The 15,587-nt window shown below is 43.2% G+C and overlaps 1 protein-coding gene and 1 pseudogene across 1 annotated transcript; one reads left to right on the top strand and one right to left on the bottom strand.

The window, feature by feature from the left end:
• Window positions 1-119: 119 nt before the first annotated feature.
• Window positions 120-5,102, bottom strand: LOC124697824 (serine/threonine-protein kinase RIO1-like). The gene is made up of 12 exons (XM_047230360.1): window positions 4,725-5,102; window positions 4,321-4,449; window positions 3,578-3,670; window positions 3,271-3,350; window positions 2,992-3,105; window positions 2,647-2,720; window positions 2,440-2,516; window positions 1,766-1,849; window positions 1,566-1,658; window positions 1,376-1,483; window positions 1,185-1,259; window positions 120-763 (listed from the first exon to the last, which is right to left on the bottom strand). Exons 1-12 carry the CDS (start codon window positions 5,100-5,102, stop codon window positions 317-319), a joined length of 1,752 nt encoding a protein of 583 aa, XP_047086316.1. The 3' UTR covers window positions 120-316.
• A 2,705-nt stretch (window positions 5,103-7,807) lies between these two features.
• LOC124697823 lies at window positions 7,808-11,192 on the top strand (annotated as a pseudogene).
• Window positions 11,193-15,587: the final 4,395 nt, after the last annotated feature.

Genomic DNA, 15,587 nt, shown 5'->3' with positions numbered 1-15,587 from the left:
ACTTCTTGTGGGTTTGGTTGTGCAAGTTCGTTTGACAAGCATGTCTGTCTCGAGTGATGACCATACATGTAATCTCCAGATTGTCTAATGAAATATATGGTTACTTCGAAAAAAACATTAAAGATCTGGTAATCTTGCGAACTGATATATCTTTTACAGCACAGGTTCTCCAAGTAATAATACATTTATAGAGGACTGGGGACATCACACATTTCCATTTGAAGATAAAGTGCTAACTGAAAGTAGATTCGTATAACAACTGTCTGTAACTTAAAACTGATGGTGTGAGCCATGTGCCTTTGCCTGCAGCAGTTCACTACCGCTTGCACTTGGCTTTGGCCATCTTCTTCCGCTTCTTCTTATCAGCCTTGGGGATCTTCGTCTTGCGGGTTTCCCTCTTTTCCTCCTTCACCTTCTTCTTGTTTTCCTTCCGAGCAGCCTTCTTTTCCTCAGGCCCCAACTTGGTGGACTCCTGCCACGAACCGTCTTCGTCAGAACCAGAGCAAGATTCGCTTTCTTCTGATTCATCTTCCTCCTTGTTCTCCTCCAATGAGCACTTATTCTGTAGGTCCAGGGGTTCTTCCGGTGTATCTTGTGCCGGCTGTTCTTGCTGCTTCTCGCTAGGCTCGTTTTTAGCCCGCACAAATCCTAGCTGTGGCAGGTCATAAAGCTTATCTGCTGTTGGTTCATAGCCAAGGGATGGACGTTGCGCCACTGACATGTTGACTATATCTGCCTCGCATTGCTTCACATAGTCCAACGTCTATTGAAAATAGTAAAGGAGATAACTATTAGCAAGTGAACAGTATACCACGTATCGGAAGGAGTAAGAAATACATAAAAATAAACACCAAGTAGTTTTCAAAAGCTGGTATAAAAGATCTGTGAAAGATCACGCTCTATATCTTCAACCCCATATGTAGAACTAATATAATTTTGTAGTATATGAGATATAACAGTTTCCAAAGTAATGGCAATACCATGAAGCAAAAAAATATAAAAATATCATGTTTTATATTTGCAAAGTGATGGTTTATGGGTAAAAACATATGCACCAAGCAAAAGTATGCTTCAGATATTAGTGTCTGTCACTGAAGAAGTGAAGAGGCTCCCTGTTGTAAAATATATTTCTGGCAAAGCTGCTGAAATGCATAATGATATTAACATTATATGCCTATTCCTACCTGCACCAAGACTGTCGGAGCAATTTCATCATCCCTTGCATCTGTATCTTCATTTTCCATAATCTTTTGCTGAACCTGATATAAGGACAAATGTTGTTAACCATCAGGTTCTGTGCCCGACTTGAGCATAGTTCCCAGGAAATCGATTATTACAATGTAATGTAATTACTGAAAGTAGAATAACGACATACCTTCTCCAGGTAATCATCAACATCTTCATCAGCAATATTTTGATCAACAACAAAATTAAATAGCTCTGTTACTGTCATGACAGCAACACCTCGTTTTTCAAAGAAGTCCTGGAATCAGCATTGCATAGATATTAAAAAAAAACCACGAGTTATACATCTCTGGAATTGTTTTTATTTAATTGTTACTCACATTAACATGCAAGCAATCTTCCTTGAGGAAATCCAATGCTAAAGGATGATCGAGGTCGACTGACTGTGAAACATCAATGATGTACAAGTGTCCCTGCACAAGAAGCAAATAAGAATGAGACAGGAACAAGAACGGGTTAACCGGGAGAACCGGGAGATAGAAGAGGTTAAAAAAATTCTTAATCGAAAGTGGCCAACTACCTCATAATAAAGAATGTTGTATTCACTCAAATCACCATGGACAAGCTTGCACTTTTGGTAGAGTGTCCGCATCGTTGTAACTATCTGAAAAAGAAGCTGCGGTAAATATATAGGGAAATGGTACGCCACAAGTATTCCTAATTCGTAAGACCATATTCAGCTGACATTTAATGGTAAAGGGAAAATGTTGACCATGGAAATGAGCAAATGAACAGCTACTGCCTGACTAGCTTAACCGCTAAGTTTTGCGGTTGCGTTCTCGCACATTCGTGTATTTTGCACGATGGCATGTAGAAACGTAAGTGACCATTATAGTTAGGTTCCAGCAACAAAAGTCATAAAAAAACTGTATTTGGACAATGGTGATCCTAGAGATCCTCCTAGACTCATGTCACTACATAAAAACAGCATTGCACACACATTAAAAACCACGATTTATCCATCTCCGGAAATTTTAATTTAATTGTAGAAATGTGGTGCAGGAATGCAGCAAGAGTAGAGCTGCCTTTGGTTAAACGTGAATGACATCCAAAGTAATCAAACATGCACAAAGTTGCAACTCTCTCATTTGACTAATGGTAACATCTGCAATAGTACAGACCAAAGTTCCAATCCACATCTTGCAAAATAAAGGATGACGGAATTAGATATACAAATCAATCTTTGTCATGTACCTCGAAGTAAGCTACACGCAACTTATCATCCGACAAAGCAGCGTCCTTAAGGCGAGGAGCATGAACACCTCCTTTTCCTGAAGGAGAACCGACTCAATTTATTTAATGCACTAATAATACCATGAGCATGTTTTGAACATTAGTAAGTAGTTTTATTATACCATTTCTACGGGCATTGAAAGAAACAAATGTTATCACAAGTTTTACCTATAAACTCCATCGCCAAAACATGAAGCTTCAAGTGCACTGGCTTTGGGCACCGGATTCCTTTTTCTCCAACACTGAACAAGGGTAATACTAAGTGCATGATATTCAAAGTTACAACCTATTTCATTTTTTATTTGACTAACTAATTGAAAGCATTTGTTGAAGTATTTACAAAAGAAGATAAAAATATAGAGGGTGGGAACTTAATTATAGCTTATGCCTCGAAGTGTATCCTCCTTTCCCACAAAAATAAATCCAGTATAACAAAAGAATTCCAGGGAAACCTTGCCAAATTACTGGAATGCAAATCACGAATAAAGCATGTGTAAGGAGAATATTCCTCACCGTATAAGATTTCGTGTTTCCTTTTCAGCCCAGGTTTTTACCATCTTCCGAGGATTATGCTTGCAGTAACCATGTCTAAAACGATAATCTCCTTGAACATATCGGTCTCTATCCCTGCAACAAGGAATGATGTAGTTTATTCACATGCAAACTCTTTTGACTCAAAATAATTTACAGAGGTACAGAAAGGTACAGCAAAATGTCCAGAATTAGCATTCTGCAGTAGCTCTCAATGAGTATCCAGTTAGAAGAAAAAACAAGTACAGATCAATATCTTACTTAAAAACAAGGACGGAAGTTTTATAGACTTTGATTGCTAACTCACTGCCATCTTTTTTTGTTGCATGGTACACATTTGCCTACATAAGAAAAAGACAAATCAACTGCAGCAGTTAATATTGAGTCTGTTAATCTAGTTACAGATATACAGAAAAATTTTGTGATGTAATTCTGGATGCATTCTCTATGTTCTTCTGTCAACAGTTGAAGTAGTGATGACCTCTGTATACCGCAGATGCAATGACACTGGCAAGTAGTAGAAGACATGTAAATTGTAATGTCATATGCACTGCAAATTGAAGGTTACCTCTTTTCCAGTAGAAATGCAACCATTTATGTTATCAAAAACACCTCTGTTTAACATCCTAAACAAAACCATGCGTGTTCTCGGGTCAATAGCCTGCATATATAAAACAAAGATGGATGAAACAGCAAGCAAGTCCAGCCTATAAGAACTGAAATATCATGAAACCATCAAATCTAGTAATCAAATCACATGTCCAATAGAACATTCTCTTAAAGACACAAAGACAAGAAATATTATCTAAACAACTGCAGAAGAGGATAGAGTAGATCAGATCATCCACCGCTTATCAGCATTGAAGCAATGGTACCTACTCAGTCAAGAGAACTCATAACCAAAAATAAAATAGGTCCCAGGAAGAACACTATTCAAGCTAACAAATTTCTTCGTCATGAAATTACTAACGGAATAGGCAATAGAAAATGAAGAAGAAGACAAGGCCGCTAAAAGTATACAATGAGATTTACAAACAAGATTTAGACATCTTTTTGTTAAGTAGTCAACTGTGGACTAATGGTGCCATTTAGATTTTAGACCAACATATAATCAGGGATATGTTACATTGGGAGGTAGAGCGGGAGCTGAAATGACTTGAATAAAAGTTCCTATCCCTGTATATCAAACAAAGCATTTTACAATCTAGCAACTAAACTTTGTCTGAAACAGGAATATGCAGTGTACAGGCTGAATCCCTAACCAAGCAGAGAATGAAATAAGCAACACCCAACAATAGAAAATGTGCAAACCTGTTCAACTGTGGCGCGATCAGCCTTCCCAATATTCCTTGTTTTCCCAATCGTGGAATCTCTTACGTTGTCCCTTATTGCAGTCGTCACGGAATTTGACATCCCCACGTCCATTCTACCTTCCCACTCCTGAGTAGTTCAGAACTCACCACATCAAATACTCAGCAAAGTACTACAACACCCCCACAATGAATATAGCATGACCAGAGTTCAAGTAGTTTGCGGAGTGACGTTGTAAACGTACAATTTACATAGCCGAAACTACTAGCCTTAGCTCTAACCAGTAGTTAGCAAAAAACACTGAACCCTAGCTAGCTCCCAGATAGCATACGCCCAAAAAATGTTCAGCACAGAGTCCGAAAACGCACAGTAGTAATCCAAGGCGAGGAGCTGAAACAGCGTACCTCCAAGGGGCCGGCGCGGAAGTGCGAGGCTAGCTTCTGCTGGCGGTTGGAGAGCGGCTGGAGGGTGCGGGCGAGCATCCCGCCGTGCGCGTTCGGCCTCCGCGCCGCGCCTCCGGCGCCCGAGAAGGTTGAGGAGATCCGCGCTGAGCCGTCCGGGCCCTCCGCGGCGTCCAGCCAGGCATGGGCTTCGCGCACGTCGTCGTCGGACCAATCCTCGTCCTCGTCGTCTTCCTCTTCCTCGTCCTCCGCGGGCTCCTCGGCAGGTGCCGCTGGTTGCTCATCCGCGTCGGCAAAGCGCCCGTCCAGCTCGCCTTGCTGCAGGGCGAAAGCTTGGGGGTCGAGCAGCGGTGCGGCGGCCGTGGCGGCGGCGGTGCCCATGGTTCGGGAGTAGCAAAATTGTCGAGGGCACGGCTGAAGTTGAAGGTACTCGTACAGGCCGGCGACTCTAACATTACTCGCGCACCGGGCCGAAGGAGGAAACACGGCCTGCCAAGCGTGGGTCTCCATTGATGTTTGGTAGACTATTTGGCCCACGAAGCCTGCCAGGTTTCTTTAACGTCAGAGATACATTTTTACGGTTTTGCTACCGAAAAACTAGTTCTGAACCCAAACTCATATGATCATGGTTATATAAACAAATCGAAAAGTATAGCAAAAAAGAAATCTTGACAATGAACATGACGATGTTCTCTAAAAGAAGTAACTTGCCTGATAGTCTGTGCAAGAAAAATACGATGTTGTTTGGAACATCTAGATTTGTAGCATATATTATTCAGATTTATCTTTTTTGCATAGACCACTATATATGTCTATTCTCGGAGGTTTTTTGCGTGCAGTGATACACTTGGTCATATTCATTGTACAAAAATTCAGATTTTTTATTTGTTTCCCTTTTAAAATTATTTTATTCAACCAGGAGCATATGATCTCGGGTTCAGAAACACCTTGTCCTTTTGCTAGTTCTCATCTAGCTTAGAACTAAGGTAGTGCTCAGTGAAGTCCTATAGCGGTTAATTGCATCGTGATTCGTGCATATGAATTGCAAATTGGATTGTAACCGAGTTTTTTCATTTGCAATTGGGGTCAATTGATTTATTTTTAGTTGCAAATGACGATGCAACTAAAAAACGTGCTTTAGACCATTAGATTTGTTTCGTTATTCGTGGTATACATGAGTTACAATGCAACTGTGATTTAATGACGTCTCTTAGTGACGTCTCAGTCGACTCCAAACTAGCCACACCTTTTTTAATTCCTTGGAAAAATTATAAAAAGAAAAATCGCCAACTCTACGCTAAAAGTCCAAAATATTTTCAGGAGCTCGTCATGGTGAGCTAAAACGCATGGATCAATCATCATTCGCTATTAGATGAAGTCTCGTGACCTAGGTTTAGTTGTATGAGCATTTCAATACCCCTGTGTTCCATTAATTGGCACGTGTTTTTCTTTTTCTAAAATAAGTAAACCCAAACTTTAAAACATGTCTGGATACCGTCTGTACATTGATCAAATTAGAGTAAAGATGCGGCGACTAATTTGTAACAGAGGGAGTGACTTTTCATGGGGTCAGCTAACATGGGGCACACAATTTGCTTCCCAATGGGATGGCGTCTGCATCCGTGCAAGTGAAGTAACTTTTATTTCCTCGATAAAACCGATGGCGGGTTAATTTAGAAAATTATCGTTTTTCAGTACCCGCAATAGATTCAATCCGATAAAGAATGGTGGCCTAACAAAATAGTTGTGACATGTCACACTCACAAAAGTCTGAGCACTAGCAGCCTATGCGATGGGAAGCAACCGTGACCCAAATCGGGACATCAACTTCCTAATAAGCCACTCCGTCTTCTTTGATGATTGTAACATATATAATTCTAAGCATTAATCAAGCTCGAGGCTTCATATATTGGCGGTGGTGTGCTTGCCCTAGATGTTGTTTACTCTGTATTATCCCTAACCGTGATGTCTTGATCAACCATCTATGGTTTCCTTTAGGGTCCTCGGTATGCTCAGTATTTGTCGAGCAGCCCTTGCAATCTTTATCACTTTTATACAACACATTTAACTTAGGATAAATCTTTTGTTCTTAGGATTTGGAAGGAAGTGAACATAGGTTTGATTGTTGAATGTGAGCCGCTTGTGTTTTCCATCTTTTATTGCGGGTTCTCCGTCCACATAGTCAACAGGAAAATCAATTTGAATCGTACTCCCTCTGATCGCTAATATAAGACACTTTAGATATTTAAAAGTGGACTAGATACAAACCAAAATAAGTGAACCTATACACTAAACGTATATTAGAGACAAATAAAAGTAAGTGAATCTAAAATAAACTCTAAATAGATATGCAACTCCAAGTCCAATTTTCAGTGGCTAATTAAGCTCGGTCAAGTGATGATAAATCTTTGTTGATCACTGATGCCGCTACCTTCTTGGCGGCGTAGTTCTTGGAGGCCTTACCTTTGGTTGGTGCAAGAGGCTGCGACGCTCTCCTGAACTCTATTTCGCAGTTCCTACATGTGGTAGCGTCATGCCAACATGATTGCCCATGTGGACATAGATTGTGGACCGCAGAGGATCCTTGCAGCTGCTCACGAACACATGGAAGCACTTGACGAGTCTCGCCTGATGGCTGCATGTGTATGTTGCTACAATCGAGGGGTGCGACAAGGAATGGTGGATCATTGTTAAGTAGTGGGTAGCGCTGGCGGGTTTGAGGCCTCTGCAGTCGGTGGAAGTCTCTCGGGCCTGTTGGGGTCCCCTCCTCCCACTGAATGGTCCACACCATCTGGATAGCTCTATGGGGGTTCGAGGTCGTCCCGACTTGGCCAAGACATCACCTGAAGTGCGAGGCTTGTCGGATGGCATCTAGGCCGGTGGTAGTTTGGTGGCGTCTGCTGTAATGTGTCTTGCAACCATTGGATATCATGAGTGGTCGGATGTTCGGTCTTGTCTTAGGCTTGTAAGTTGTAAGTCTGTTCTTTCTATCGATACAATGAAATGCAAGATTTGCATTTTCTCGGAAAAAAAAATTCCTTAGCAACCTCGATAGATATACCCTGGAAATAATGTTTGCGCGGAAAATGAATAAAATGAAAACCAAAGAAATCGGGATAATGTGGGAAGCAAACAGCCGGCTGCCACCAGGGGGACCCGATCCCGGCGCCAAGAGCTCAGGCCGCCACCGGCACTACTACAATGGCCGCCACCGCCAACCCCGCCACCGACCTCTTCTCGCGCCTCTCCTTCCGCCGCGCCGTCTCCGCCTCCCCGCCCCGCCTACCCGCACGGCCGCCCCGGGCGCCGCGCCTCTCGGCCGCCATCGTCGCCGTCCACAAGCGCAACCCCAAGCGCCTCAAGTACGCCTCCCAGCGTCAGTTCACGGTGCGTCCCCAACCCCCCTCCATTCCGCACGTTTCCTCCTTCCAGATTCCCGGGGCTAATTAGCGGCTCTTCCTCCGGCGATTGCGTTGCCCGCCCGCGCGCGCGAAGAGAGGGGATGGCGGGATGCTGCGGGTGACGGTGGAGCCCTCCGGCCAGGACTTCTGGAAGCTGGACCCCGTCGTCGACCTCATCAACAGCGGCGCCGTCGGCGTCATCCCTACCGACACCGTGTATGATATGTCGATGCTTTCCCTCCACTTCTCCTTGTGTTGGTCTCGCATACTATCTCGGTGGAACAACCTGACAGCGTATGCCGGGAGTGTGCCTGTCATTGCTTAGGTAGCAGCGCGATTCACCGTGCGCACTGCATTTCGCGTTGCAGTTGATGCCCGTGCATGCAGAGTATGGTGTAAATTGAAGCACGGATGGGTGATAACGTGCATAAACATTCATTTGTGCATTTCTGATCAAGTTCTCTACAAAATATTTTGATTGGATAGGCTTTGCTTGGGGCAGTTTTGGTTTCTGCTGAAGCTGAACTTCTATTACTGATGGGCAGCTAGTTTGTCTGTTTGTCCATCTTATGGCATGCGTGTCTACTCATGTTCTCCGATATTGAAGTTATTAATTAAGCTTTCAGATTTTTATCTGAACAATGCGCTGTGCTGAGCACAAATAATAACAGGTTCAAATTTTTACAGCTACTCCATTGTCTGTGATCTGAGCAACAATGACGCTATTGAGCGCCTCCGCAGGTACAGTGATTCCTCTGGTTAGTCAGCAGTATATTCTTATTTGATACCTGTCTTACACATGAAGTAAAACATTTCAAGTTTAATGGGCACTATCTGTCTGCTTTCTCATGCAGAATCAAAGGCATTGTAGATTCAAAGGCAAGATATGGAAGACAGTAAAAAGTCCTTTTCGTATGAAGCCTACTCTGGAGCAAGGCACAACTACCGAGAACATTTTCTTGTTTTGCAAATGCACTCTGTTCTTATGCCAACTTTTAATTATACAGCCTCTCAGCATCTTGTGCCGCTCGTTGCGAGACATTGACACCTACACAACAGGGTTTCCTCTAGGTACCAACCAAGGGCAAGCTAACATTTTCCGCGCGGTCAAGCGTATATTACCAGGGCCTGTAAGGATATCTGCCTCTTCACAGTGGACCTCCGCCTCGTACTTCACAAATAACCTGCCTGTTTATTCAATGTTCAGTACACCTTTATTTTACCTGCGACCAAGGAATTGCCCAAGCAGTGCATCAAGCATGGGTCATCTACTAGATATGCGAAAAGGAGGCAGGTTGGTGTTCGAATGCCAGATGATCCCATATGTCAAGCAATACTGCAAAATCTGGAAGAACCGTTGATCTGCACAAGGTTGGTTGTAGGCTTGTACCTCCACTTTTCTCTATTCATTTCTTCCTCCTGATGTGACATTTTATCACTGGAACTTTGTTGTGATAGCATGTTGCAGCAGTCATAGTATTTGATTATATAGTCTACATGCCCTCTCTGTTTTGGTCTTTCTACGTGAGGGAGATGTTTTACTTGAGATGCTGCTGATCTTGTTGTCAGGGCTTAGTTATTCTCTTTTTGCCCCTTTGTTTACAGCGTCAAGTATCTGTCAGAGGATGAATGGATACTTGATCCGGTATACATTGCCGATATTTATGAGCCACTGGTATGTTTCCTTCTTTTTACTATTGCACCAGCTTACGGTGACTTCTCAAACGACCTTTTTGTATCAAGATTGGGAAATTCAGCACTGGTCAGTACTGTTGTCTAGAGTGTCAGTTGCTTTTCATGTAGAGAATCCCAGTCATATTTTGAGTTGCCATTTGATCTCATTTTGTATCATTTGTATCCTGCATTGTAATTTACAATCAATTGATGGTATGGTGAGTGCTGAATAATACCTTCTCAGGTCTAGGGAAGTAAGTTAAGCAAAAGGTATAAGTAAAACTGTCGGTCCGGTGACTGTCAAACGGTATGCATGCACAGGATCACCAAATGTATAAAAGGTAGTATTGGCTGTCATCAGTGGTTAGTTAAACAATCACAGAATAGTTAGCATCTGTTAGTTGCTTTTATGTATAGCCCTGCTACAGGTCATTCTTAACACTAGGGTAGGTGGGAAGTAGATGGCTTGGATGGAGAGCATGACATGCTGTAATGTTTTGAATTCCAGGGCCTTGATTTCATTGTTGATGGTGGTGCTAGAATCGCTGATCCATCTACTGTCGTTGACATGACTGGAAGTTATCCTACCATTATTCGTCAGGGAAAGGTACACAACTGCATATCGTAATAAACTTAAAACTACCATGAACCATGATTCAAAGCTTCACCTGAATGGATTCATGTATTTTGTTGATGCCTAGCTAGCACGATACATCAAAATGTATTTTGTTGACATATGGATATGGTAGTGTGACCTCTACGCCTCATAGTTTAGTCCTCTTATTTGCATATTTGTGATTTCACTTTTTTGCATACGCATCCCATTCTGGGGAGCCAGGTTCCACTATTGAGCAGTAACGGAACATAGATCTTTGATTTCATGCATGATCATCTAAACTGTAAAGATGCTACAGCCATATTAACTATGCACTTCATTTTTTTTTTCTTAACTTAGGGTCCAAAGCTTGATTGGATGGTAACAGGCACAGACCAAGAGGAGCAATCAACTCTGAAAGCAGTTTGAAAATTTGCCCTGCTGACCTACGCTATGAGTTGCAACTACAGGTGCTCATGCCAGTTTCCTCGAACCGTTGAAAAAGAGAACGTCAGTGCCTACTTTGTAACTTGGAGCATAGAAGTTGAAGACCTTTTGCTAAATGCTTTACTTCTTTTTGCACTAGTCACCGTTTCCCACGGGTTGAGAATAACTAATTTTGGACACCACACAAGTTGTATACTCCCTCCGCATCGACATAGTCTTTGGCAGGATAGAATTAGTAGTAACTCAACTCCAAGCAATCTTCGGTTGTCAGGTGTCTGCTTACTAGGAAGTTTGCTGAATATCCACTGTTTGTTTTTTCTTTGATGGTAAGAATGTCTACAACTTTGCTTTTCACATTGGTGCAAGGTGCCAACACAAGCTAACAACAGTGTAGCACACAAGGTTTTGCTTTGCTCTTGTTATTGTTGATATTGATGAGAAAATGAATTAGAGTGGACAAAAAGACCATTAGCTCGAAACAAAAATTCTGAAAAAAAAGACATAATGAAGGGTGAAGACGGACAAGATATTGCAGCATGTAAAAAAAGACATAATGAAATTGCACAAATGCATAAAGCATGATTGGTGACTTTATAGTGCAACTTTTGTAACTTGCTGGGAGTATTTTCGTGCAAAATTCTGATTTGGACAAAATGTCCCAAATTCAGATAATAATCTACTATAACGGTTCAGATTGAACCAAAAAGAAAAGATAACGGTTCAGTAGCATCGCCAATCTCTAATTTTTTTGTCCTCATATGTGCGTCTAGACCTTAAAAGTGAGTGAACCTATAAAATGGCCAAAACGTCTTACATTTATGTATGGAGGGAGTACATGCCATGTCATGTCTATACTCCGTGCCAGCCATCGCTGATGTAGTGGATGGATCAGTCATGTGAAGAAGCTAACCGCATGACCAATTAGAGAAAGCAACGAGGTGTGTGGCTAGATTTTTACTTTCACTCGTCTGATTTCAGGTAAGTGCTCATGTTTTGAGTTCACGGGCCCCACTGTTAAAGTGTCGAATAGAGCAAATAAATATTTGGCTGTTGGAATCATTATTGTTATTTGTGGTGTTGATAAGAATGAATTCTTGTTCTTAACCAAGATAATTAAGTCCTTTTTTTTTGAAATGGGGTGAGCCCCGGCCTCTGCATCGGTTGATGCACACATCCTTTTATTAAAAATATGAATATTTAAAGTTTACAATTCAAAAATCAACGAGGGTCGATACAAAAATCAATCACCGAAAAAATCAATTAAGTTCTTATATTAAGTTGCTTCTGAGACTGCTACTTTATGAACATACTTGCTTATGGAGTTCAATGTGTTTTCTCTACCCCCGCTTTCCAAACGGTTTTCTGAAAAAAATTCTATGTTTTTCAATCCTTTTATCTCGTTTCTTACCATAATCATATGCTTTTCCCTGTTTCTAGGGTTTTCTTATCTTGCTTACCAAAGGGGCCTTGAAAGCAGATCAAGCCACAAAGCGTGCGGCATGTGTTGTATCTATATAGGCTGCATCCCAAGTAGCTAGCCCATATAACCTACAATTACTAAAATCTCAACATCCATCACTATGGCAGCATGGTGAAAACTTAGAGGAGTAAAGTTCAGTTCTACATTGCTATTTGGAAGAGACTTTGAGGGATTTATAAGGTGAGCTCTTCTATTCACACTACATGAGTGAGAAGGGAAGGAGTTCATGCTTACTCCTTTACCACCGACATTTGCCTCCCCAAGCCACATGTGTCACATTGCGTGAATCGATTTCAAACTAGAGGACGATTTTGTTGCTGCTCTCTAGTTTTTCCCATCTAGCAACTGTGTGCGCAACCGTCTAGGAGAGCAGTGAAAGATTGCTGCACTAGCCAATTGAATCAAAAGTTCAAACTGATGAAAAGAAACTAGGCAGTGTATTTATATTTAACACTCTCCCTCACGTCTAGCCTATTTTAGTCCTTAGCGTGGGTTCGGTGCAGGGCGCAGAATATTTTTTCTTTTTCTTTTTTAAAATGCGTGAGCATGAACTTGAACTTGAGACCTCTTGGCTCTGGTACCATAAAAGATTGCTGCACTAGTCAATTGAACCAAAAGTTCGAACTGATGGAAAGAGACTGTGCAGTGTATTTATATTTAACAAGCAGGTCCCCAAAACTCCGTCCATTAAGGTCGTGCATCGTCTACTTTATGGTTGGCTTACATATGTTCGAGATCAACCTCGCCGGCTTACTTCGTCTGCAGACTCGGAGACCTCCACAACATCATTGGCGACAACAATATAGACTGTTGAATATAAATACACTGCTCAATCTCTTTCCATCAGTTTGGATTTTTGGTTTAATTGGCTAGTGCATCAATCTTTCATGGTATCAGAGCCAAAAGGTTTTAAGTTCAAGACCCTGCTCACGCAGTTTTAAAAACAAAAGAAAAAATATCTGCAGCCTGCACTGATCCCACGCTAAGAGCTAAAATATAGCTTAGACGCGAGGGGGAGTGTTAAATATAAATACACTACCTGATCTTTTTCCATCAATTTGAACTTTTGATTTAATTGTGCACCACGGTGTTGTTGTTGTGGTGTCCATCCTGGCTGGATGAATGTGCTTCTCCTCTCTTTGCTTGCACTAGTACTTCCTCCATATGTAGTAAATGTGCTAGATGTGTTTGATCTCAATGTGGTTAAGTTTGCTACGGAGTAGTGTTTTTGTTTTTACTGTTGATCCCGGTAATTAAACTTTAACAGCGTGCATGCAAATCGACGTAGTCCATGTGATCTTATAATTACTTAACCGTGCAAGCGGGGATCGGGTCCTAATCTAATTAATCGACTGAATGCGGTAGCTGTGAGCTAGCTGCTGGTCCTCAGCCATGTCGCGACAGAGCAGACACACAGACAGCCATCCAGTCGATTGGACCACCGTTGCATCGACGGCGAGGTCGTTCGATCGTAACTCTTTTTTTGAACAGAGACGGGGTCAACGACCCCAGCGGAGCAATTTTCATTTAAGCACATATGGCAGGTACAAATTACAGCAAGGTCCCTTGTCATCTCTTGCCCTAAATAACCAACTATTTGAAGAAGAGACCCTACAATTTACAGAAAGCACCCTGGAAAGAAATGTAGAAAAGCAATCAAGTGCCTTGGTGCCTCTGCCACCGCACGCCGGCGAGCTCGAGGCGTCACCGCCGAGCTCAGAGAGCTGTGTGCTCGAAAGCCCTACTCCGGCGAGAGGATCCAGCTTCTGGCAACCTCCAGGAGCCCGGGGACGAACCACTTGGGTTCCTAAAGGCGTCGAGCACCAGCAGATAGATCGGAGGGCCTCCAAAACGGAGGTTGAAGATGGGTCACCTTGTTGACCGAGGATCACGGCGACAAACCCGGTCGCCGTGTGTTGCGCTCGTAGGAGAAATCCTGCTCCGGGACGCTCGCATGTCGATCCGTCAACCACGACGCCGGCGAGGATCTCCTCCTCTTTTCCACCACCATGGTGGCCGGGAGAAGGAAGAGCCGGCCCGAGCTCGCCCGGATCGAGAGGAGAGCGGTTGAGCTTTATTTGAGGGGTCGTGGTAGCGCCGTCGCCGTCCGCCTCCGGCTCCCACCATCGGAGCGCCACGCACGGCCCAGCACACCACCACAGAGCCACCGGGAGCAGCCCAAGCTCCACCATGGCCAAGCCCCCAAGGGCATGACGCCAAACTCCACATGGGTAACATCTAAAACTAGACTAGATCTGCAGCTATACCTAATCCTACCTACTCCGGCGCCCATCTTTGACCTACTCCGGCCGGCTATTCCGGCGGAGAGGGCCTCAGATCGGCCCGGCCGACGGAGGTCGACCCTCAAAGTCCTGTAGCGGAGAGAGAGAGGGGAAGGGGGGAAATGAGCGGTACATCAGCTGTCATTCGATCGTAACTCGTATTTGGATTTTGGGCCATGGCATTTTCGAAACCCTGTGATGGACCACCATGGCTTTCTTGATCGTAACTCACGCGCACGGACGGTTGCCGTACGCTGCATGGATCCGCATGGACCTGCAGAAAATAAGGAAACGGCACCCATGCTGTAACTTCTAGGACGAGACGAGAAAATTAAGATGGACTTCTCAAAGCAAAGATGGTAAATCCATAAGTGTGCTCGATCCCTAAAATAAATACCACAACAACTATTTACTGAGAGTGAGCTAGCAAGTTTCTCAACTAGAGTGAGAAAATTACAAAAACCCACCACAATTGTGGCTAGATTATTAAAAAGCCACCATCGTTCTTTTTTTTGACAAAAAACCACCTGGTCGGAGTAACAACATGACAAACTACCACCAATGTATGCTGTAAGAGCCACTCTAAATGTCTTAACCAAGATTATGACGTGTGAGGCCCACTACCAAGCTGACATGGCAAGGCTGAAACCGACAAGAACTAACATTAGACAGTTCTAAATTATGGTTTTTTTTTTGCAATTTTCCGAGGCCCACATGTCCCTCCACTCTCAGATCTGGGCCCAAATATCTGGCTCCTTTTTTTCTTATTCTTTTTTCCCTTCATTTTTATTTATTTTTTCCTTTCTTATTTCTTTTTCTTATCTGGCCGGAGCGGCACTCCCCCGACAGGCTCCCCTCGCCGGTGCCACTCAGCTCCCCAGCACCGCGTCGCCCCTATCCGGAGCTATCCCGCGCCGCCCCTTGGTCGGCGCTCGCTGTCGCCGCCCCACGCCGAGCTCGCCGTCGCGGCCCCTGTCTAGAGCTCTC

Source organism: Lolium rigidum, chromosome 3, assembly GCF_022539505.1.
Source record: "Lolium rigidum isolate FL_2022 chromosome 3, APGP_CSIRO_Lrig_0.1, whole genome shotgun sequence".
NCBI classification, from domain to species: Eukaryota; Viridiplantae; Streptophyta; class Magnoliopsida; order Poales; family Poaceae; genus Lolium; species Lolium rigidum.
This window is presented reverse-complemented; position numbering and strand designations above follow the sequence as displayed.

Bases quoted from the DNA above. Each gene is read 5' to 3' on its own strand.
- LOC124697824 (XM_047230360.1), bottom strand. From the start codon at position 5,102: ATGGGCACCGCCGCCGCCACGGCCGCCGCACCGCTGCTCGACCCCCAA. The intron at 4,450-4,724 runs GTACGCTGTTTC...TGAACTACTCAG, and splicing joins TCCGCGCCGGCCCCTTGGAG to GAGTGGGAAGGTAGAATGGA. The intron at 1,850-2,439 runs GTACATGACAAA...CTTCTTTTTCAG, and splicing joins TGCGTGTAGCTTACTTCGAG to ATAGTTACAACGATGCGGAC.